Source organism: Ammodytes marinus, assembly GCF_949987685.1.
Source record: "Ammodytes marinus genome assembly, chromosome: 7".
In the NCBI taxonomy this organism is placed as follows: domain Eukaryota; kingdom Metazoa; phylum Chordata; class Actinopteri; order Uranoscopiformes; family Ammodytidae; genus Ammodytes; species Ammodytes marinus.
The window spans coordinates 23,645,075-23,669,637 of NC_137211.1; the positions used below are offsets into that span (position 1 = coordinate 23,645,075).

The following is a 24,563-nucleotide window of genomic DNA, read 5'->3' on the forward strand; positions in this document are numbered from 1 at the left end:
ATCTAATCTAAGCATGTTTAGGCGTAGCTGTTTGTTTCTTGAACATAAAGATTAGAGTGATAGAATCTCATTACAATGGATAAAGCAGAACTGTACGCACCATGTACTTTTCAGAGTAGCCTTTATTTCTGCTAAACCTATAAATAACATGTTTACGAAAAACTTAAAACGTCACCGCTTCATGTCACGCCAGGGACTTTTGTTACATGTCATTTGAGAAATATTATGCAGCAATGGTCCCCTGTACTCCAAAGTCCTCTCTCTCATCAATCAAAATACCTTAACCAAATCTAAGAAATATTCTGAGTGATAATTAAATACCCAGCAGTGCAGGAACATTAAGGCCATAATGCACAGATATAAAATTGTCTATCATCTGAAAAGCTAAATAAATACATAAAATGTGGACATTCTATCTGAAAACATATGGCCCAGTGCAAACACGCACGCGCGCGCACACACACACACACACACACACAGATTTGATCCAGACAGTAATATTTTTGATCATTTATTTCAAGAAATGTTGTCAAACATATTTACAGCAACAAAAAAACACGATGCTTTCTCAAACATCTAATGGCTCCCGTCAGCTTTATTTTACACAACGTCTGAAACAAACAGTTCAATCTGTACACACTGGAAATATGAACTAAAAGAAAAAAGATATTATACACAATTGCTTGAGAGCGGTGTAGTTGTGTGTTTATAGTGAAACATTTTGCATAGTGTAAAGTGTTTTCAAGTGGAATCTTTACTAGTCTGAAGAGAGCTAAACGACATGGCTCATACAAAAAATACAAGGACAGCAGGGCAAGTTCTAGCATTGACCATTTAGTTGAAAAGAACTTCAGTTAGCTTATACACACACACCATCAAACACAGAAGTCGTTTAACCATGTGAGGGTGAACGGTTCGACAAACATGTTGAACACAGCTGAGCAGGTCAGAGATTCAACATCCCAAAAGGGTGAATAACAGGTTTTCTATGTAGGAACCTTTAGCAAAAAAAAATCCCATCGAACACATCTGTTAGATCAAAAGCAATAGTTGTGTTATGTTCAACAACTGCAGCTCACACGAGGCCCTTCGCATTGAATGCAAAAAAAAAGAATAATAATTGTGTTCCTGACTACTTTGCAAGTTAATGGAGGTCTTTACCTTCAAGTCAAGCAGTGATTGGCCAGGTGTAAATAGGTTAGTGGAGCTGTAGTTGTTGAATGCAAACGACATGATTGTAGCATGGGCAGGGCTAGTTCACAGGTGTCATTCAAAGGTGAAACGCTATGTGTAAAAGCTAAGCTGAGCGAAAACACCGCACATAGAAGTCAGTCAGAGGTTAGTTCAAGATTGAAGAGTTCTGAGGTAAAAACATCCATCCCACTCAGGCAAAGCACCCCTTGTAACTGGAACTAAGACGGGGCTGCTCATGAGAGCGGATATATAAAAAGGTAGGTGAGATATTTCAGAGTGTTGAGAATGAGGTAGGACCGCACTACAAAATCTACTGTTACTGCTGAGTCATGAACTGAAACTGAATGCTACACAGTGCTATGAAACCAAAAGAGGAGCGCAGAATATAGTTCAAACATAAAAACCCTTTTATAATATCAATCTTTCAGTATTACCACTGTATACTTTAACTACTCTCTGCTTGCTTCTTGGTGCATTTTGTTCCTGGTATCTCAAGCTGTGGACCAATCATGTGGCTTAATATTGACTTTAACCCCAGGATGTTGATGTAGTGATCAGTTTTCGTGAATCAGAGCTAAAACACAACACAACGTGTGTTCTTGACAGCTTGACGTGCGACTGCAAAGAGATGGAAGCACTTCAATATAGAGCGGGAGGAAGGGTAAGGACAGTATAGGATAACTATACCATGGCTGCTTTTGGGGGATTATTTCCAGATGGCAGAGCTTCAAATCTCCTGTGAGAGCCTATGAGGTTCAGCCACAGATGGCTAAATACTGCTGAGGTGTTCCCGTAAAATGACCTACTATAACATGTTCATATCACGCCAATCAGAAACCTTTTCACTCCAAACGTAGAGCACAGAACGATGCTCAATATTTCTTAATGATTGACGATTGCAAGTTACCCTATGAGTCTTTATCTTGAACTGCATTTAAAAGAAATATTTCCATTTGTGAGGAGTCCTAAAAATGTCACACTCAGCCCTCAACGAACGAATGAACGAAAAAAAACAAAAAATTCACCAAAACCCAACGGATTGTTTCTTGGTCATACATTAAAATTGAGCAAACATCTTGATACTAAGCTTTGCAGTGATGATATAAAAACAAACAAAAAAATACGCAGTTTGTCAAACAGATGCTCTTTGGATTAAACATCAATGAATGCCCAATACAACCATGCTGAATTCCCTTCTGGACATTGTTTGGTTACATAAGCACACTTTTATGTGGAGCTGGCCCAGGCCTGCTACTTTCTGCGGCGTGAGTACACATTCAAAATAACCTTATAAAAAAAAACAACAACATAATATTCACATTTGTTCTGCCTCTGCCTCAGTGTGGCACAGATGTGAGATATCCTTGTAAACCTTCTTTAAATGAGCGTGACACTGATAGTAAATCTCTGATGATATTTTCATTTTAGTTTTGTATATTTGAGCTCAAGCATCATGATTCCACTACAAATTCGCTTTTGGGAAGATTACATTCTCACATTATTGCAGCCTATGATATTGTTGAAAAAGTTTGACATCACTGAAAAAAAATTATTGCAATGGTCAATTTTGCATTTCTGAATATAGAAACCTGGTTTCGGCCTCCACTATTACCCGCAAATTTAATTTTATGTTCCAATAGCACTTCTGTGAATCATTTAAGGCACAAGCTTGTACGGGGCAGAGCGGGAAACAGACACTGGTGGTGGCCATCGTAGTGTCTGACATTCTGTTATCAGTAAAGTAATGGAAAGCCAGTATCACTGTGTGAACAATCCTGTACATTAACCTGTGCCACGGCCGAGTACATCACACATTTTTAGTAAGAAGAGCAGGCCTCTACTGGGCGGTTTTGAACCAAAATCAACAAATATAAAAAACTAAAATTTGATAAAACCTGGCAGTCACATCCAATCAGCTCTCACAGACATGATCAACCAGTTAGATGTCCTCAGCTTCGTGGTAACCGTGCTGGAAGTTCACTGTGGTCTGATTTTGGATACTGGTCCTGTCCCAGAGTTTTGGAATCATCAGCTGGTCCTTAACCTTCCCCACTCAAATTATGATTGTGGATTCTTCACAGTTCAGTTCGTCAGAGTTCCTTTTTTGTTCCACCGAAGTCCACGTAAACAAAGCTGCAGGGACACACAAAGAGTAAACAGGTCAGCATAGAGCAACAAGGGGGCACGTTTTGTTAAGGGAAACTAAACATTTTAGTCTAATAGCTGTGGGCATCATTTCTTTAAGGTTCAGAGAACAATGTATGAGGGCCATGGCTAACATGGGGGTCACTGTGGTCATGCATATCAAACATTTGGGTGATAAAAGGCTGCTTTCATTCAAAGTAAACAAATTATTAGTAATGATTTGACTATATATAAAATGATTTGATATTTCACCATGCATCTAGATCTTCATGTTGGGAAATACAATATACAGATCAGAAAAAATAACAAGTGGATTGGGGTTTTGCCTTTTGCTGACCTTTTCAAAATGTGAATCCCTTGCAGTAATACAAGCTGGCACTCAAGAGACACAAAACAGTCAAATGACCAGGTCAGATAAAACTGTTTGGAAGTAATATATATTTTTCTTCTATATAATCATGCTATATGCATGATATGAGATGTATTTATTTTAAATTCAACATCATTGCCGACAGAGATGCCCAAACAAAGCCACTGAGTGGTTGACATTTAAGTAGTCGTTGGCTGTGTCACTGTAAACATACACTGCTCTACATCTACCTGCAGCAATAGGACACCTGAGAGGACTTCCGGCCTGTACTGTGGATGTGTCCAGGTTTAGTTTAGCGCTGTGCACTAATAATAGCCCAGAGGCTGACATGCCACAGCTCTGGCACTCAGCAGTTCGTTCCCCATTTCATTGCATAACAGCACGGCACATGGTATGAACACAAGTGGGTCAGCTTAGCAGGGAGCACGCATGTCTGAGATGGTGAATTTAGGATGATGTGCCGAATGGAGAGACAGGGAAAGTGCTCATGTCATCTGCAGGGCTGCCAGGCCGTTAGATTTGCTGACATGCTGAAAGCCAGGCTCTGATGCATCGATATCTTTTCTGGTTAAGGATTAGACATAGGCCACTGGTGCTGATTTAATCTCCTTTGTTCATCTCCTGGACCCTGTTTTTATTATGTTTACCATCATAATGCAACCATAATCTGTTCTTTAAAAAACATAAAGTGTTGCTGCTGTAAATACTGTCTGATGAGTTGACAGTGCTGTGCGGAGTATGCCTGAACTGTTTCTCATCTCCTGTTTTTTTCCAGCAGCAGCTGAGTGCCTGTCCCCTCTGGGGGAATGTAGAAGTCTTGCGTGAACTCTCTGGCCTGACGCACACATTTAAAGCGCATGCCTCCCATACCTCACCATGGATAGGTTACACAACCCCACACACTCTGAAGGGGGAAAACACAGAATTGTAGGCAGCGCACCTTCCTCAGCAAAGCTTTACCAAAGATGTGGCTCTTTAGAAAAGCTTCAGGAACAGTAATGGGTTTATTGCTGCGCTTTCTAATAAAAGTAAAACGTTTTATTGAACAAGAGAAACGCAAGACACTTCAATCTAGGATCACTTAAGAACCACTTAAGGTTTGAGTGATCACACACAAACTGTGAAAAATGGGGAAGGGGCGTTTGCAACTTTAATCTGTAGAATAGACTTGATTATTTCTTCAAGAATGAATCAGTTGTTCTCTTGCAAAAGGTGATTTTACAAGCCATTGTATTCTACATACCTCAGAAGTGTCTTGGAAAACAGATAATCAAAAGGTCTGAAACAGAGTTCAGTTGATTTAACAGATTGCGGGAATTGGATGTCAATAATCAAACACGGTCTACATTTTCCCTATAATTAGTGAGAAAAGAAAACAGATATTTCTTTCCAGGAACTTTCCTATGAGTCTGCAGTTTAATGCCAGCTGCTTTCTATGAAATTGGAGGGAAATAATAAATAAACAACTTCCTATATCAGCCTGTTTTTATTATCAATGTCAAGACGTCTCTGTTCAGGCAGCTGACTAACCCCAACATTCATACGTCCCCATACAGTGATATGTCAGTTCCATTGTTCTATAGGGGAGCCCAGTCTCTGACCTCACTGTTGCTGGGGGAATGATAATGACTATATCCACAGCTCACAAGAAGTCAGAGAAAAGCATTGTTGTCAATCAATGAGATGTAGACCGCTCATTCAGACTTGTGTTCCGTGTTCTGAATACTGAACCATAAGAAAACTAACATCGTACAACATAAACATTTGAATCCCCTGCTGCTGAGGTTAGCATATCAGCTTTCTGTTGAAGTTGTACTGCTATATAAATAAGCAAAACAAATGAGACCAGACAAAGGTTGAAGCCCGGCAGATCCTGTGCAAACTGAAGCCTGCTGCTGCCTCCTCAACCACCCTTCCAGCCATTTGCTGTTGCATAACCCAAAAGCAGACCAGCTCTTGTCAAAACCGGCAGAGACTGGTATCTTTGGGGAAGTGGTGGGGGATGGTTCCGTGTAAGCCTTGCACACAGAGGCAGCTCTCCATGTTTGACAACTAGTTGTGGAGGGAGCTTTGGTATTTCATGAGATTTAGGTGGTTTTGTGGCTGTGCGGCTTGGCTGGGGTTCACGGAAAAGTGTTCATTATGCAAGTTTATGAATGTGCCTCCAATACCCCAAGATGCCAAATTTACAGAGCTTTTCCAACCAACAACAATAAAACCTAAAATATTCAGTGGAATGGAATATATTTAAAATAAAATAAATCGCTTAACAAAGAAGCTGGAACAAAACGTCAGTTTAGAGCTTTTGCTGACAAGTCTAGTGAATCAGTTAACCCTGTTAAGTTTTAATAGATTAATTAGTCAACAAGTTTCAGGTGTAGGAAAGGGCACATTACAACTCAACACACTCTTCTGTGAAATATGTTAAATATTTAAAAAGCAAAGCTGTTCCACATGCACATCTCCAGACTTCTGGATTTTCACAAACGAATATCTGAAAGTATGAACAATCACAAATATATTCCGAAGCCAAGTGCCACATTGGTAAAAGTTTTGAGGATCTCTCAGGTAATCCTGCCATCTGGAAGTTCTTACGTTCTCATTTTGTCACTGGACAGAGCCAAACGTCACCGACAGCAGTGACACAGCGAATCTTTAAATCAAAGAGTACCATCAGTTAAGTACCAACCTCTGCTTCTTACAACAGATGCTGACCGTGCCTCTACTCATCTATTATTTACAGGTCAAAAAAGAACGCTGTCAGCTTTGTTCAAACCACTCAAACAATATGAACAGTCAACAGAACCCACCAAGATCTGCAAAAATATTACTACAGTGCACCTGTCCTGCACTGAGTTGTGGGTCTGTGAAAGCTGGTACGCAGAGCAGACTGTGAGGAGATTAAAGCGGTGTTAAGAGCTTAAAATCCATTAGATCCAACACAGCCAATATGAATGGGCACAGCGGAGCGGAGAAGAAGTGGATCTCTGTTATTCCAGATCACTGTGGGATAACAGGACAGTAGTTTCCTGGAAGGGAGCTGGAAGCTGCATCAAACATTTCTCCTTTTTATGGACAAATTACATAAAAATAAGAAGGAAAGTGGTCACTGGTCAGGATGCTGTACTTGCTTCAGCTTCTCATTCAGACTTGTCCTCTCGCTCTCCATTTTTCAACTCTTGTAGAAACACAAGAACACAAAGAGGCGCTTCACCAGGATCATTCGGGCAGGAGTTTATTTTTCATAGTGCTTGCCCTGAACACTGAAAAACATTTACGACCTTCTCAGCCACTGAATGCTCACTTTTACCAGCGTGTTGCATAAGAACGCTCATCACACCCACTCCCAGAATCCCATAAAGGTGGCGGGCCTCTGGCCTTTCTAAGTCTGTCTTCCCTGCTGGTTCAGCCAATAAAGAACATAGCGTACCCCGCTTTCAAACTGCTGTCCAAACAACTTCATTTCCTTTAGAGGAGCAAGATCAGCATTCTCTTTGACCCTACTGTCTGTGTGTAAAAAGAAACTCTGCTTAAGAGTTTTCACATAATATAGGAGACGGAGACTCACGCAAAGAGGAAAAACATCAACCATGCTTGAAGATATCAATATGTTTAATACAGTATGTGGAGACAACACCCTGGAAATGCCTCAACTTGTTTAAAAAAAAAAAAAAAAAAAGAGAAGAGAAGCCGGTTCATGCTGTCAATGAAATTAAAAACGATTCCCGGAGTAAATAATGTAGACGTGGGGAGGGCCAGGGCTTCCAGCGCTGTGGCCCTGGTTTAGACAGAGGCGGCACATTGCTGGCGTGCAGTGTGAGGACATAATGTTCCAGACGCACTAGGAACCAGGAGCAGCACTCTCATTGTCCAGCAGAGGAGGAGAGCCTGGGAGGGAGGGGGAGATGGATGGGCAGCGTGATGTCACACACAACACAGTAACACATGTACTGTATATCATGTGATGCTGACGATACACAATTTATAGGGATCAACAGCTCTTGATCCAGGTCATGAATATTCCGAATTTGGCAAAACACAGTCCATCAAAGAAATGGACCTTGTCATATTGATTATTGACAAAGTATTGGTTACTACGACCTCATCAGATGCTGAGGCTGCAAAGACTTTGAACAGTATGGCTTCTTTCATTTTTCAGTTTCTGTTTGCGAACAGTAGCTGCTGTAAATGTTTTATTTTTCCTGACACATACCTGGCAGCTGAGGAAGGTGGAGCACACCAGAGAGACGTAAACAAAAGACTAACAAAGGATCAGGCTCAATATAGCTGATACCAATCAAACAAGATAAGCCTTGATTAGCTCAAGAGGACATTCCTAGATATTCCTGGTGTGTTGGTCAGTGTATCTCAGTATTTTTCAATGTGTCGGCTGATAAGTTTGAGGACTTGTCAATAAAAGATTAATTGAAAAGTGTCATGAAAACAAGAAAAAAGGAAACTTCCATTAATCCATTTATCATCAATACTGATTGTGTCACTCACTACTACTGTTATAGCCCTAAGTCCAATAATCTTATTTACAGTAAGAGTAACAATAGTGCATTGTAATGTGCATATATCTGATTGAAATTAGTCAATTAAAGTGATTAATCAAGTTAAATAAAAAAAAATGTAAAGTGGTTTGAAGGTGCCTAATGTTGAAGAGTTGAATAATAGTAGAGATGCTCCGATCTTGATACGATACCGATCATGTTTACTCTTTGCTACTAAAAATGACTATTGAAACTAAATTGGCTGTGTCTTGTACTCATGTGATAACCGTCTTTAAGTTAAGGTTGCCCAATGCCCATTATTAAACAATCATCAAACTCATGAACCTGGTACCATGTAGCCCAAAATTTGTGACCGCACAGACTCTAGGTGCTTAAGGCTACACGAGTGTTCATGTTCAATTGGCTGCTCCAGTTCTCAACACACGCAGACCTTTGTTTTCAGTAAGAATGAAAGAGTTTTCCCAGTCAACACGGCCAGGCGAGTCCATGGAAGCGCAATACCGAGAGTATGTCTGGGGCAGCTGTCTGTGTATCTTGCTACGAAACTTCTACCAGTCGACCTAAAGCACTGCCTGACTACACAGTGGCACCATAAACGTAGACATTTCCTACAAACTTTAATGCAACAGATGCATAAGTAGACTTTGATTAAACAGAAAGGATCACATAACAATCATTGTGTATGTATAATGGAGATATTTCAGGGATTCCTTCCCCCTCGGTGTGTGTCTGTGCAGTAAAGATAACATTACAGCCAACGATGAAAAAGAAACCCCTGCTGGCACAGATTTATTTTGATATGGCAACAACCAATGGAGGACAGAGAATTGACTGGCAATCCTGAAATTTGGTGGCCTGGCTTACTTACTCAGCAACAAACACATGTGTAGGACTGGCGTCGCTTCTGCTGTCCAGCCAACAATACATTATCAAAAATGAAAAGATCAGCCTTTGCGATCACCAATCACTGAGCCTTTGAGTGAAAATAGTCCGATTTAAATTGGTGGCCAATCGATCGGAGCATCCGTGAATAATAGCTTTGGGTATTGTAATGTGAGTCAGATAAAAAAGCACACTAGAGAACTGCTGTTGAACATTTGTCATGAGCATTTGTCATTTTAAGCGATCCCTTAAAATCAAGAGAAACATTTCTTGGTGCATTACTGAATAATGGCAATAATCAAACTGAAACGTATCTGTCCCCACACTGACCAAACCATAGAGTCTCTCAATGATAGTTCCAGTTTTCTGTTTGAGTTACATTTCAACAGTGATGCATGTATCTTTACTGTGCTGTCGTCAGCTGACCTTTTAGTACACCTGCTTACATAAATACACAAATGCAGCATCAACAACTGCCTCATCCCCTCCTCCCGCTGTCTGTACAGCCACTGATCCCTCTCTCCAACAGATATTTGTTATGCTGTTGAACCAGAGCAGGGCCGTAGGCCTGTTGCGTAAGATGCTATCCCATCATGCAGTGAGAGAACAAGGCCAATCTGCAGCAGAGGGATGGCACGAAACAGTGCCCACAGAGTCACGGAGTCCATCGCTGACCCTGTTAACAGATGGGAGCTGAGAAGTGTCACGTCACAGCGCGAGGGGGCGGGGGCTAACAGGGGGTTAGCACTGAATGGTGGCAGGTTTGGAGAACTAATTGTCAAACAATTGCTGGGCTTAGTCCTCTTCAATGGAGGGTTCAAGATCTGAAAGAACTGTCCGACGGTTCGGGTCAGTGAACATCCACTTCCATGCCGACGTGACGTGCTTCAAGGAGTTTCCACTCTATATAACAAACTGAGATGACTAACAGGGACACTTGTCTTTTAAGAAGACTCAGCAGAACAAGTTATCTTAATATGTCAATCTTAAAAAAATAAAAAAGGTGGATGAGGTCCTGTCTTGATTCTTAAAGTAGAAGGTAAATGAAGTGCCAGGTGAAAGACTTTCTGATGGAGCAGTGTTTTTATATTTAGTTCTTGCTTCGTGTATTTACCTTGAGCATGTGCAGCTGGGTGGTGATTTAGAAGATGTTGCAGTAAATTCAAGGTGTTCAAGGACTTTTTAGCAGCATTTTTCTCTTTGGCGGGTGTTTTCCATACCAATGAATAGAGGCATTTGTTGGTGGAAACAAAAATTGGGTGTTGGGTCCGTTGGCTATTGTTTAGCTAATGTAGTAGGACCTAAAACATGATTGAGGGAAATCGCTCTCATTTGACAGCATGTGTAACTTTGCTTATGTGAACTTGTTGCAACACGACAAGCTGCTGCTTTGTGCCCTGCTTGTGTTTTTTCCTGTAGTCTGCCGGTTGCACTGGCAATTGTCTATATTTGTTTAATTTTCCCTCACTGTACAACTTTTCATTTCCGCTGCATCCTTAATGGCCAGTGACTGGCTTTGTTTCAATACACACTAATCTAACTAAACTAATCCTAATGTGTTCGAAACTGATCATGTAAACAGTATACTGTGCTCATAGTAAGCATACGCAGTAAGTGATAGAATAGTAGATCAGAAGTCGTATTGAATACTCCAATTTTAGTCCCATTCAGCTCAAAGACGTTTTTTTTTATGTTTTGCGAACGACCAGAAACATGTGCTAACACATCATACAACTGAAAAACATAAATACTGCCTTCTCATGTGTGTCCTTTTAGCCACAATAAGATCATGGGAGTAGATATCAGGAAAACACAGAGGTGTTAGTCAGTACTATTCCATGCATTTGGGAAACGCAGAGTGGTCATCTCTCAATCCAAAGCAGTTATAATGAAGACGCTTCATGAAAGTTTGCACACGTGCAAATGCAGCCAAGATCCAAAAGCTGGTCCGAGGCAAATATTGCCCTATGAGCAGTAAAGGCATTGCTCTTCCTGACAACATATTGTATCTATATTAACTTAGCTGCACCTTGATATACAAGTCAAACAGGGAACTCTGCCAATCAATGAGTAGGCAAGCTGCAGGTAGTGATGCACATCTCAAAAGTGGCTTGTCAAGATATTCTCTAGTTTGAAATAAAGACAGACTGGGTGTTCCCTGTCAGTGGAAAGGACATATCACAGAAGGAAGTGACAGCTGGAAGTGACCTACATTGTTTACAGGTTTAAAAACACTGAATTCTGACTTGTGTTTCCTTCAAAGTAATGACTGAATATGAACCTCATAAACCTCATCAGGTTAAATACCAACGAGATCTTCACTGTATCTCTGCCAATAACTCACTGTTTTCTGCTTGGTTTCTGCTAGACTCTTTTTAACATAGACACACACTGACACCCACACCCAGACTGTGTGTTATTTATTTACGGCCCGGCTGTTTGCCCTCAGGCCAAGGTTGTGCCCTGCTTGGTTGATTCAAGTCGTAATGTAGGAGTCGTCTTCCCTCCTACTCTTGTAGTTGTGCTCTCACACCACCATCTCCACCTGGGGCCATAAACACGCCTCATTTTACCTACCTTCAACTTTCACTACACCTTTGAATTTGTTCATTCATCTGTGTCCCGCAGCGACGTGGACGTGATGATGTTCAACGTGTGCATTCGACAGTTACCTGGGTTACCGTATCAATAGCTCAGTGTCGTGTCCTGACATCAATGCTCTGCAGACTGACAGGCCAATATGATGTCCAGTCAGTCACTTGTGGTTCCCTTACGGTATATAGATCACCAGATTCACTGGCACAGATGCTTTTGCTATTTTCTTAGTAGCCAAGGCAAATAAAAAGTACTGATCTATGAAATGATCACCCAAACTGTATTTTCTAAGATCCATCATACTTTACAGATCAACTTCCTGCCTCAACTCTGTCTAGTACCAAGTGTAGTTGTGCACACTGTTCCTATACAATCATAACGTATTAGCAATCTTTTGGGTGGGCTAATTTTTAGTTTTACCCTCTAAAACTGACATTGCATTCCCTCGACTGAACCATAACTTTTGGGCACATTGATATAAAGTGTCAATTTAATTTGGGAGAGGGTAGGTTCCTAGAACCGCCCAAACCACCAGTCGTGCTCCCGACCAAATAACGCAGACATTTTGGTTCACACATATCGCACACCCATAGATCATTTCTGAGTCACAGGGCAAGTATGAAAGGGGCTTTAAAGAGCATTCCTTGAGGTTTCAGATAATTAGTAAAACTAATAGGTTATCAAAGGAGTTGGGCTTACCTGGAAAGGAAAGGTGTCCCTTCTTTGACTGGTTAGGTTAAAAGACAAAAGGTGGAGGTTTTGAGAAGCTGTGGGCTGTCACGCAGCACACGTAACTTGGTCCATCCGCACCTCCAGCTGGAAGGCGTCCGGTCGGTCCTGAGGGTTGACTGCGAGCATGTCCTGGAGGAGTTTCTTCACCCCCTCAGACATTGAGCTCCTGGCCCTTTGAGGGATGTGGAGAACCATCTTGGGGTTCTCCAACAGAGCCTCCCCGACAGGTACAATCTCAGTGCCTTGCCGTATGTAGGTGCCCAGCAGCTCACGTTTTGACTCCGCATCGATGAAAGTGATCCGCTCGATCATTGCCCAGATGATGATGCCCAGGGCAAAGATGTCAGCCTTGGCTGTGTAGTGGCCCTCCCACACCTCGGGGGCCATGTAGAAGTCTGAGCCACAAGCTGACGACAACCAGAACTTGTTTAAGTTGCTAACGTCATTCTGGTTGCTGCCTTTGCCGCCCACTCCTGCTACTGGGAGGTCCTCGCAGTTCTTTGAGTTCAGGCCAGCACAAACTTTACTGAGGCCAAAGTCCGCCACTTTGAGAACAGGTGAACCAGATTTCTGCGAGATGAGAATGTTGTCGGGCTTCAAATCACGATGGACAATGTTATTTTTGTGCAGGAAAGCTACGGCGCTTGTCAATTGGCGCATAAAGCTCTTGTTGGTCTGGGGGTCGGGCCGGCGGGACAAGATGTACTGGTTAAGGTCCCCACCCTCGCAAAACTCCATGACGAACCAGAGGTAGCAAGGCTCCGCTGGGTAACCCATGATGCGCTCACCTGCAGAGTACAGATTCAAAATGGACAGTTATAACCCGATTAGTCAGACAACAGTTAGTTCATTAGAGCACAGAACCAGGTTTAAACAGAAGAGGGTACTTAGTATATTGTGACAAACCTTTGCAGATTTTACTGTACATTTTACAAGCAGCAGATTTGCCTTGTTGCTCTCAACTCACTGACCTCCAATATCTAAGGCATGAGGGTTCAGCTGATCATGTGGTAAGCCACCTGCTTCATGAAGCATCTCATCTTGGGATACATTTAGTTAATAGATGACAGTGTGAACACACTCTAACTAGTTTAATATCGTTTTTGTGAAATAGCTCCTCAAAACGTTTTACCCTGGTGGTGTCTTTGTTTCAGGCAGAGCCCCCTCCCCCTTCTGCTTATAAACACCGTGGGAAAACCCTGATGGTAAAGAAGGGACACTAAACCCTGAGCCAATACTGGTATCGATTGGTTGGTATCGATGGTCGGTATTTAAGTAATGTATCCCTTAAATGTGGTTGTGAAATCATTGTGACTGTAATTTGTAGTGAGCACTTTGCAGAGTAATCATGAAACCATGGTGCTCTCTGGAGTAATACTGTATCGGAGACACTTTTTTTTTAATGACCTCAAAAACATCTTTGACATTTGTTGTTGCCTATCAGTCAACATGTAGGCCAGCAATATCACATTACTTTGTGGAGTCCACTACCTGACTAGATCCATAATACAAAACCATAAGGAACAGCATTTCAAATGTATTTCATTGAATATGTTTAGCACATTCTGTCTCTGCCTGCAGAAAGTAACTTTGAGCTAGCAGTGAAACTAGCTTTTCAAAATCTCCTAACAGTGTTTCTCCCCCCACACTGGCGTAACATGGCTAGTGACTACTGACAAACACTATCCTAAAAACATTATGTAAGATCACTTCTTCAGCTCCAGCTTAAAATGTAATTCTAACAGCAAGGCTATTAAAAGAAAAGAAGCACGTACACTGAACACTGATTCAGAAGAGTCCCTCTAGGGGGAATTGAATTTCAAAATACATCTTAAAACCCCTAACAGCACAGGCACAGGTCAGCATTGGTAGTACTCCAATGGATATTGATAATATGTACTGTTATGAGGTGTACAGGTATTGTCTATTTCTATTAGACCTGATTTCATTCTGAGCCATAACAAAGGAAGTAGGGAAACCCGGACCAATGACCATAACAATAACAAAAGGATTGTTTTGAAAAATATGAAAAGAATTAAGAGTATAATGAAATTAATCTGATGTACTGCATTACGGTATCCCACATTACACTTTAAAATCGTTGTTTAGTGGGAACATTTTCAACCAACCAGCAATGGGTTAACACGCTGCCAAGTAGTACACCGTGTCCTCTCTTGCAAGCAGAGGGAAGCACAGTGTACTCTCTGTGCCTGCCTACTATAGGCAACGTATAGCAACGTCACTGACAGACACAGGGCAGCAGAAGGGAATGAACGTTACTTTGACTTCACAAACAAAATCCTTTCCCTTTTTCAGTGAGCCTGACATAGACTTTATTGTTCATGGCACATATTTTAGTATAGATGTAGCAACCACATATTTCAATCAAACAACACCATTAATGGAAATCTATTAGACCAAAATCAGTGACATAACTAACTGTATTAAGTCATATTGTATAGGACTACTGCTGTTGTTTTTATATGTGGATGAGTGTAGTGTAGTAAACCAGACTTATGGTTTCACTCAAAGACATCTGCATGTTTACATGAGTTGGATAGACCTTTAAACCTTTGGTACATGAATTAAGTGTGATTCTAAAACAAAAAAAAAGATTACACAACTGGCCTTTTGAGAACAAAGGCTGCTGAGGTGTGGATATGGAGCAAAGATGGTAAAATCCCTGTCATCTTGTAGGCTAAATTATTAGTAATTATTTTATTGACGTGTTAGAAGTATGGACCCTAATGTCCTAGGAGCTCCCTCTTATGCACATATTCTTTCACAATAGCGGTGTTATTGTCCTGCCAACATGCTGTGATATTTAAACATTATTGATTACCTTTGAGTGACGTCTCCACTAGGCGCAGGTATTGTCTGGACCTCTTGTTTCCATGGCTCATCTTCTGGGCCAGTCCTTTCTTTTGCAGAACGCACTCCTCCAGCTGCACCACATTCTGGTGTCGGTTCTCAAGGCTCGTTAAAGCCCAGAACTCGGCCAGAGCTAGCTCCACGTTTTCCGGCGCGTCGCATCGGAGCCTCTTCACCGCCACCCTTGCCCCTGTTCTGCGGGCTATGGCCTCATAAACCACCCCGTAGCTTCCCCGGCCCACCTCCCGCAGCAGACTGTACCTGGGAGCCATCACTAAGGCGGGCTCCAGCCGGTCACCTCCTCGGAGAAAGCTAATGGAGAAGCAGTCGTCGTCGTCCTCGTCCTCCTCCTCCTCCACCACCATGGGCTCCGGGTGGTTGTTCTCCAGAGTGCGGGAGCGCAGGACTTTGCCCACCTCGCGCTTCATCTTCTCAGCGGCGGCCCGCCTGCAGCCTCGCATGACGCCGCTTACCTTTCGCCTCTTCTTCCCGTCGCAAATATCCATAACTTCTTCTTTGTCGAAAGTAAGCATGAAGGGAGAACGTGTTTATCTTTCATTACTTTAACTCAAAACTAAGGTAGTTGGACGTCCTGCCCTCTACAGCTGGCTCTTGTTCTGAGAGGTAAAACGCCAGCCTGAACAAAGTCGATTTTTTTTTTTGCAGATAATAGAGAGAAAGATATCGGGGTGCCACGGGCTCTAAAGCTGTAAGAAGAACTACTCCTAAACAAAATGTTCCAGCTCCAAGAACACGGAGAGGACGCGGGGCGTGGTGTAGCAGCAGCTAGCCGCACCGTGATTGGCTACGGGAGAAACCGCTGCGGTGGGCTGAGAAAGGGATAGGCTATAGGCTACAGAGTATGGATGTTTGTTTTGATTTTCAAACATAGTCACGATAAAGGTCCAGTCCATGAACACTATACATTCTGATATATATAATATATACAATAAGCTGGGCCGGCCCAGACTCCAACTCCAAAGGTACGGATTCCTCCATCCGTGCTGGTGCTGTTCCGCCCCGTGCAAGGATTGACCAAGCACGTGTGCACAGGCATGGACGGAGCGCGACATGGCCCACGTAGAGAGCGTCATCGCTTTATACAGGCAACTGTGACAGCAGTTATTTTCACATTTCGTTATTCTGTTTCTTTATACTGTTTCTATTTTATTGGCAAAGTGATGTCACGTTGTATAGCCTTTGTAGCCTATATTGATATGATTATAAATTATGCTACTATAAATCATATTCCGAGCAATATGGCTTAAGAAGTACAATATAGGCTGCTATGGATCACTTAGTATTTTTTTGTATCTAAACTATATCATACTGCACTGTGCCTATATTATATCATGTTTTGTTTGGATTTGTGTTAGTCTTATTTAAGCCTATAGATAGCCTAATTATATATATTCTAAGTCTAGACAAGTTTGTCTATTTATCAGTACTTTATTAATACATGTTTTTTGTATGAGCAAATTTGAACAAAAAGGGGTCGTTGTATCTTTGCACACATATTTTGAAATTTATGAAATAAGAAAAGGTCCAGCACTTACAGTTTATGATTAGATATGTGACAGGCTCAGATTGGCAGTAAGTGTGTTTTGGACTACTATTGAACCCCCCATGTTCACCAATCTAGCTTTATTACATGTAGATAAAAAAGTAATTTACACATAAAGTATTTTACTATGTTGTTTTTTCTGCACTCTACTGGTTTAAAGGTGCAGTGTGTAATATGACATCATCAAGAAAGTCTGCTAGGAAATAAAACCCAAAATTCTACACACTGCAGGTTTAACTTCTCCCCCCTTTGCTGCAGTGGCTGAATTCAAATGACAACACTCGTAAAATACATTTTGAATACCTCTTTACGTCTACATATTTCTGCATCATGATGCTGTTGAATTTTCATTAATGTTTAAATAAAGCAATTTTTTGTACATTAACAATAAGTTCTAATTTGTTTTTTGATTTTTGAAGTCCCAGGTCTGTGGTGATGTATGGACATTTGGATTCAGCCACTAACATACAGGTCCAGGTGTACTTCGTGACATCACTTTTGGGTGTGGTTACAGGTCCAATATAGTAGCCTACACTTCTGACCACACCCAAATTGGCTTCTTAACTTTCAAAGCAGCAAATGGAGTTCACACCAGAAGATAAGCCTGACAAACATCAGTCGGGTTGTGTCACAAGTAGCAAACACTGGACATGTCACTCAGGCGGAGACAGTAGCCTACTGTATATGATAACATGGGTATACTGTATATGGGTTTTGTCAGTTATTTTGTCATGGCGGATGGGGATAAATACAAAACCCATAAGCTCGTTATAACCAGGAGTTTAGTTTTCTCTTATATCTTGTATTTTATCTTGCAATATTGTCAAATGCTTCTGTTCATTTTGTGTCTTACTGTGACTGGAGTCCTGACTTTTACTTTAACCCACATGGGTCAAAAGTTGTTAGAACTGAACCCGAGAGCCTTTCCCTTTTGCTTGCAGAGCTAAAACTCCCATACGGACAGACGAAAACAAGTCCTGCTTTTATTTGATGCCATCCCATTGTGGCATGCATCGCCCTGCATACCAGGCTGGCTGGGCTTAGATAGCCGACTGTGCATTGTCACAGCTCAGTGGCCAGTGAAGCTTTATTGGGGGCTCTAATCAAAAGGGGAATTTGCTGAGGCTTAGGCCTCTGCAATGCATGCAGCAGGAATCTAACCATGGACCTCACTTTGCATGGCACTGCATACTGTACTTTGTCATTTCTCAGTCACGTGTGACCACTTTCACAGTTTACAGATTAAAAGATATATATTACATTAGTGAGCAGCGATAGTATGAACAGTAGCACCAAAGGTATTCAGCCAGAACTGAACTGGTGGCATTGCTTGTTGGATGGTATTTACCTAAACCATTCAGCAGTGGACTCATTTTTATAATAGCAATGTTCTAACAATCATCCACTTTGTTCAAAACTGGTAAATGCATCAATATCTGACTCAATCCGAGGGGGGAAAAGAGCAAAAACCTCTCAAAGTCTTGCCGTAAACTCCGTCAGTTAACAGCAAATGTGATTTGGTGATTGTACATATAAGGTTAAAAAACGTTCAGAACTTCATGGTCAATACGACAGCTGATTGAATATCGTCTGACATGCTTCACTTTGTGTTATTTGGTCCAATCAAATATGGTCTTAACGAGGGGTTGGTCTTTGTCTGCCTTTTTGGAGGAGGTGCAGTCACACTCCACAGCTCAGCACCTTTATCTATGAGGACACATCAAGGCAACGCCTCACAGTGGGACAATAAGAAGGGGGGGACAGGAAGAGAGATAAGGACACCTACAAGGCTTCCTTCATCAGAAAAAAAGATGGAGGAGGTCAAGTAACGGGCTGCTTCAATAAGTCAGATAACAGACCAAACCACAGCTCGTCAGATCATAAACCTAATAAATAAGAGAGGCACAGCGGAGGAAGGATTGTTTGTCTCTTTGAAAAGTAGACCAAAAAGTAGGCCTATGTACAGTATATTTGCATAAACTATTTTCTTTTAAAAGTTAGAATTTATGGAATTCTTGACTTGTGATAACCCAAGACCATTTGGAAAATCTGGCAATGAAAAATAACGCTGACATAAAGTCAAAATATGCATTGATATCATTTTGACAATTGAAGGGACAGTGAGATGAATGCCAGTGAAGAAAGACTGACTCACTCACACAGAAAGAGAGTTACAGAGGAGGAAAGATAAAAGCCTCCAGTTTCCAGAAGAGAATAATTTTTTTTTTTTTTATTATTTGTATTTCTCAGTATTTACAGCAGTAACTCTGTAACATTAGTTACATATTTGTGTATATGTACACACATGTGCACCAGTGATGAGGAAAACTGTGTGTTCTGAGTTGGTTTAACCGTGAATATTAAGGGGAGAAATTAGCATTCTTTAGCTTTTAGATGCACTTGATGCCATATCCATATATTGGGGTATACAGTATATTGGAAAAAGCTGAAACATTTTCGTCTGTCAAAAATCGACTGTCATAAAGGATGAACAATGGTGGACCTGAAGAAAAGTTCAGCCTTTTGAATTTATTTGCAGGCTCTGCTCTGACACATTCAGACACGTTCATATTCACGCCTACTGTATGGGCAACCAAGGTTTAACTTTATGTCTCTTTCTTTTTACTTTTAGCATCATGACCATGTGAAGCCAATTGCCGTATTAGGTTGTAAAAGGCTTAGCAGTGTCAGAGTCACATGATGTCACTTGTCTTATTGATTGGTTGACAGTTGTCAATACATTAATATGAGCAGAGGGCAGATTCCTGGCAAGGAAGAAAGAGAAGGAGAGGGGGAATAAATAAGTAATCATTTTTCCAGCATTACCTGTTAGGTTACATAACTCTAATAAAACAAAAGAAAAACTGAACAAATTATTTTTACATACCTTTAATCTGTGGGACAATGAAGGGCTGGGTAACTCACACCCACTTCGTTCGGTTTCATTTGTTTAGTTTTGGTTGTTGTGGTTTCGGTTTCGGTTTTAAAGTGTTGTTGCAATACAACACAGGAAGAATATTCCAAATTAAAGGCCTGAATTAAAAATGATACTTAGGTAAAATTCCGCAAGTATTGTCAGAAAATAGAAGTAAAATAACTTCATGTCAAAAATGCCCCATGTGGGTGATATGTAAGAACCTTTTACAGCTGCATGTTGGTCTATCGTATATTGTTGACTTGTTTAATATTTTTAAACTCTTCTTTCAACATTAAGTCTTGGATCGTCCATAGTTATTAGTAACTTTAACTGTGAAACAAATGTAGTTAAGTAAAAAAAAATATATTTTCCTATGTATTGTGAAGTAGCATTAAAAGGAAATGCTCAAGTTTAGTACAAGTACCTCAAATGAAAGATCGGTTCAGCTTCTGTTCATAAGGAAAGTGATTGCTCACTATACAATGTCATCTTCATTCTGGCTGTTTGCTCTCCTGACAGATGCAAATATAAAATGATATACAGTAATATAAAATAGAATAAAAAAAGTCATATTCTGAATACATGTCACTTCAGTTTACATGTATCTATCTAACTGTATAAAGATGCAGTAATCTTTTATGATCATTACACATTATGTAAGGCATCTCTGTAATGAGCTTACAGTAACACACTTTGGACACTTGAAAAGCATATACACTCCTGACCTCTTGTGGCTGAGCTGGAATAACATCATGTAAATGAAACTTGTCAGATACTGTAAAGCAGTCAGGGTGGTCAGTGAACTGAGATAAAAGCATTCAAAAGCAGTATGAGTCTAACATGGATGGTGATGTCCAGTATCTCCCAAGGACACTTCCACAATAGAAAAGCACAGGACTGGGCTCTTACCTGGTCATGGCAAAGTTCTGGAGGATGCATTAAAATACGTTTAGCATTAACATTTGGACTAGCATTACAATGTTATCAATTCAATATATCATATCCTAGGTGTCAGACTGAAAGGGAATCATATTGAAACGGCATACGAAGAGGTGATCGTGTGTGTCTGTGTGTACGAGCACGCGCGCGCAGAGACACGTCGTGATCAAGGGGAGGTGGATATGCATTGTCCATTTCCACTCATGGTACAGCTGCATTTGTGTGTGTGTGTGTGTGTGTGTGTGTGTGTGTGTGTGTGTGTGTGTGTGTGTGTGTGTGTGTGTGTGTGTGTGTGTGTGCGCGCGCGTGCGTGCGTGCGCGTGTGCCTCTGACCTTGCCATGGCTCATCTCCTCTGTTCGCCTGCAGAGGTTTCTTGTGTTGTGTCGGAGCCGAGTCCTGGCTGTATTGTTTTTGCCCGTTCTGCTCCAGGATGAATATCTTTCACAAGTTTCAGGGACATTCACTTTAGCTTCTGACTCAGAGACCCTCACAACAACCACATCCCTACGCTCGGCGTTACCACGGCAACCCGAAGGCCAACACTGCTGAGGTAGAACTGCCTGGATGGAGATATGGAGATGCTTGTTAATCGGTGTCTTTTTTTGTCTTGAGTTTTCCTCTGTAGTAGGATCCATGAGTTGAAGGTGATACGGGTCTCTGAGGCCACTCGGAAGTCAGCTTGAGAGGAGATAGCCCCCTAACAACTACAGATGGGTGCCTATATTTGATGTGTTTGTGTTTTGTTTTTATGTTATCGAAGGTGGAGTGATTTTCCACACACCAAGACCACAGCATATGGGTGAGATATTAGTTGGTGGAGCATTTAGCAGCTAAAGATGCAAATGCTCCCCTTATGAGTTGGTGGAGACCAAAAAAAGAGCTGAAAGAGAGGGACTGTTGGAGACTCTTTATACTCACACCATTGTGAATGACATCAATGCCTTAAAGGCATCAAAGCCCAGGGTGTATTTTAGTGCATGTTAATTGATTTTTTTGAACACTTTTCAGCAGCACAACAAGCTGTAAACAAAACACTGACGAATAATCACCTTCTGAAAGAGCCAACACACATCCTCTTCATTATTTCCTTCTGTACATGTTGAGGAACAGTGGGGAGCGGAGGAAGGGTGTCGCAGCGAGCGGGCGGCTAGTAAAAGTGCCTGTAATAGGAAGATGAAAGTGGACTTGTGTTCCTTCCTGGTCACTGGATCGATGTTAATCAACAGCAGGTGACGTACTCATCTGAAAACAGCCCCCCCTGCTGCCTCTTTAAAAGTTGATGAGAGCAGTCAGACTGAGCCAAAACAGTAAAGTTGCGGTCTGTGAAACCACAAGATTCACAACAGGTCGATAAGGGCTCTACATGGGAACAGCGCGTGCCACATGACCACAGGATCTAGGAGTTTAGTCCTCCATGTCTCTCCCCTCATTGCATGTCTGCCTCTTCACTGTCAACACTCAAAAAAGGGGGAACTAACCCAGACACGCTCAAAAACAATATTTGAAGAAAAGTGTATTTAAAGTTGTGTGACTTCAAATGTAAAAAAAAAATTATATTATGTTTTTTTTTATTCAAGACACTCGCCTACATTACCCACAATACAACAGTTCAGATGGAGATTTGTCTGTGTTGTGCTTGTTGAGACTAATCTGACCTTGACCGGAGAGAAAAAGAGCGGGCCAAAGCGGGCTGATATGAATATTGGTCCATGCAACTTTAAATCTGCACTGCATGGGCTTATAAAAGAAACACCCCAATCTCTGCTCTGTTTAGTTGTATAGTTTTTTTATTACTGTATTACATTCCACTTACAATAAAGGCACTGATCATCATGTGATATCCATTTTTTCTTTTTACTGCAATAATATAAAGGGTTATAGGGTGTATAAGTGTATAATGTCCATATCATTGGATTTTCTTGTGTTTCTAATTGTTGTTTATATTACATGAATGTGATGTAACCCTCGGGTGCTGACTGTGGGTGGAGGCAGTGATGTGAGAGCTGGCTCCCACCTCTCTGAAGTCATCCTCACGACTTACTGTATACGTAAAGCACTAAAATTCTCCACATGGAAAGCTGTAAAACACTCAAAGCACCACTGAGTTATCGACGGAAGTTGTTCCCCTACCTATAATCACATGTTTTATCCAGGAAATAAATGATTATGTCTGAGTATTTTCTTGTTATACTCTTTTGAAGAAAAACATTTCAATATGCAGACCCATGGCCCAATCACGTACAGTATCTGATTATTTTCAGAATGAGTTAGGCTCCTCGGTTTCAACGTATTGTGTGTGTGTGTGTGTGTGTGTGTGTGTGTGTGCGCGTGTGTGTGTGTGTGTGTGTGTGTGTGTGTGTGTGTGTGTGTGTGTGTGTGTGTGTGTGTGTGTGTGTGTGTGTGTGTGTGTGTGTGTGTGTGTGGATGCACATTGACTGTGTCAGGGATATGAAAACATGTTGACAGGACATGCTGACCCTTAGTTCCGTTCACTATGTGCTCATAGTGTAGAAAAAAATAATAAAAAATCATTTGGGATTTTGTCCCTCATTGTTTCCCTTTTTATTTATTTTTATTTTTTGCTACCAGAGTTTCAATCATTCTTTGGTACGTACAGTACTGTAACTCGCCTGTGGGCTACACCTGCGCTCCTTTCTTGTTAATCCTATACTTTATGCAAATCACTATATCACAATAAACATCTGAATTAAACTTTAACTCAAAAAGGAATAGTCTGAACTCATGATCATGAGGCAGAATTTGAAAATGTATTATTTGATGGATGCTGAAAATAGCACTATATAACTTGAAGAAAAGGTACAGCATAGTGTGAGAGTGACACTGGTAGAGTGTGACCCTCATTATGGCTTTAATAGAAAGGTGTTCCATCCCCCTGGGCCACAAGACATTATGCTATCAGAGCCGAAAACTAAAGGATTCCTGTGTAAAAGCTGCATAATAATATAATAACTTCATCTTCAGATTATTTGTATTTGTTGTGTGTAAAATCTGTGCTCTATTATTATAAATCATTTCCTTATAAATGTATTATTCATCTTCACTTTCACTTAGAAATTCTAGTAAGGCTTTACTAAATATAATAATCTAATAATCATTGGTAATCTGTTTATATTTCTTTTCAAATCTCTTTCACATCTCAGTTTTAACAATATTGTTCACATTAGCCAGCCCTGGTTTGTTCAATATCAGTTTTTATTTTATTATTACGACAAAGTTCTCTCGTCATACACAGGTAAATGTGTCATTGTTTAACACTTTAAGTCTCTCTCTCTCTCTGTCTCTCTCTCTCTCTCTCTCTCTCTCTCTCTCTCTCTCTCTCTCTCTCTCTCTCTCTCTCTCTCTCTGACTCCACAACACGTCACACAGGAGGGGATCAGTGGTGTGAATCACGTGGCTTCCTCACAGGTTACAGTCCACACCAAACGGATGGTGAAGAGAATGAATATGTCATCACCTATACCATTGTGATTCTGCACCCTTTGGATTTGATGAATTGGCTAACAACTGGTGGAAGAGAAGGTAGAGGTAGGTGACAGTAATAGGATAGAGTTTCTCTAGAGCACATGTATCAAACAAGGCGACTGCCCCCTGCTGTTTCTGAGGAAGGGAATCACACAACACACACACACACACACACACACACACACACACACACACACACACACACACACACAGCCGAGAACAGCTAAATAAAAGAAGGAACAGAAGAGATGTGGACGTTTCATATATCAACACTTTCCTTGAGATAAAAAGTGTGACATCTCTGCCCACATAAAACAGACACAAAGCACATGCCCTTTTCACTGAAAGGGTAATAA

The 24,563-nt window shown here is 41.1% G+C and overlaps 1 protein-coding gene across 1 annotated transcript; it reads right to left on the reverse strand.

Moving 5' to 3' along the window:
• Positions 1-520: 520 nt before the first annotated feature.
• stk35 (serine/threonine kinase 35) lies at positions 521-16,004 on the reverse strand. The gene is made up of 3 exons (XM_080030993.1): positions 15,275-16,004; positions 12,400-13,220; positions 521-3,327 (listed from the first exon to the last, which is right to left on the reverse strand). Exons 1-2 carry the CDS (start codon positions 15,834-15,836, stop codon positions 12,478-12,480), a joined length of 1,305 nt encoding a protein of 434 aa, XP_079887119.1. The 5' UTR covers positions 15,837-16,004; the 3' UTR covers positions 521-3,327; positions 12,400-12,477.
• Between the last annotated feature and the right edge of the window lie 8,559 nt (positions 16,005-24,563).

Excerpts from the sequence above, each read along its gene's own strand:
- stk35 (XM_080030993.1), bottom strand. The coding sequence starts at position 15,836 with ATGCTTACTTTCGACAAAGAAGAAGTTATGGATATTTGCGACGGGAAG. Across the intron at positions 13,221-15,274 it reads AGTGGAGACGTCACTCAAAG|GTGAGCGCATCATGGGTTAC; the intron begins GTAATCAATAAT and ends TGTACTCTGCAG.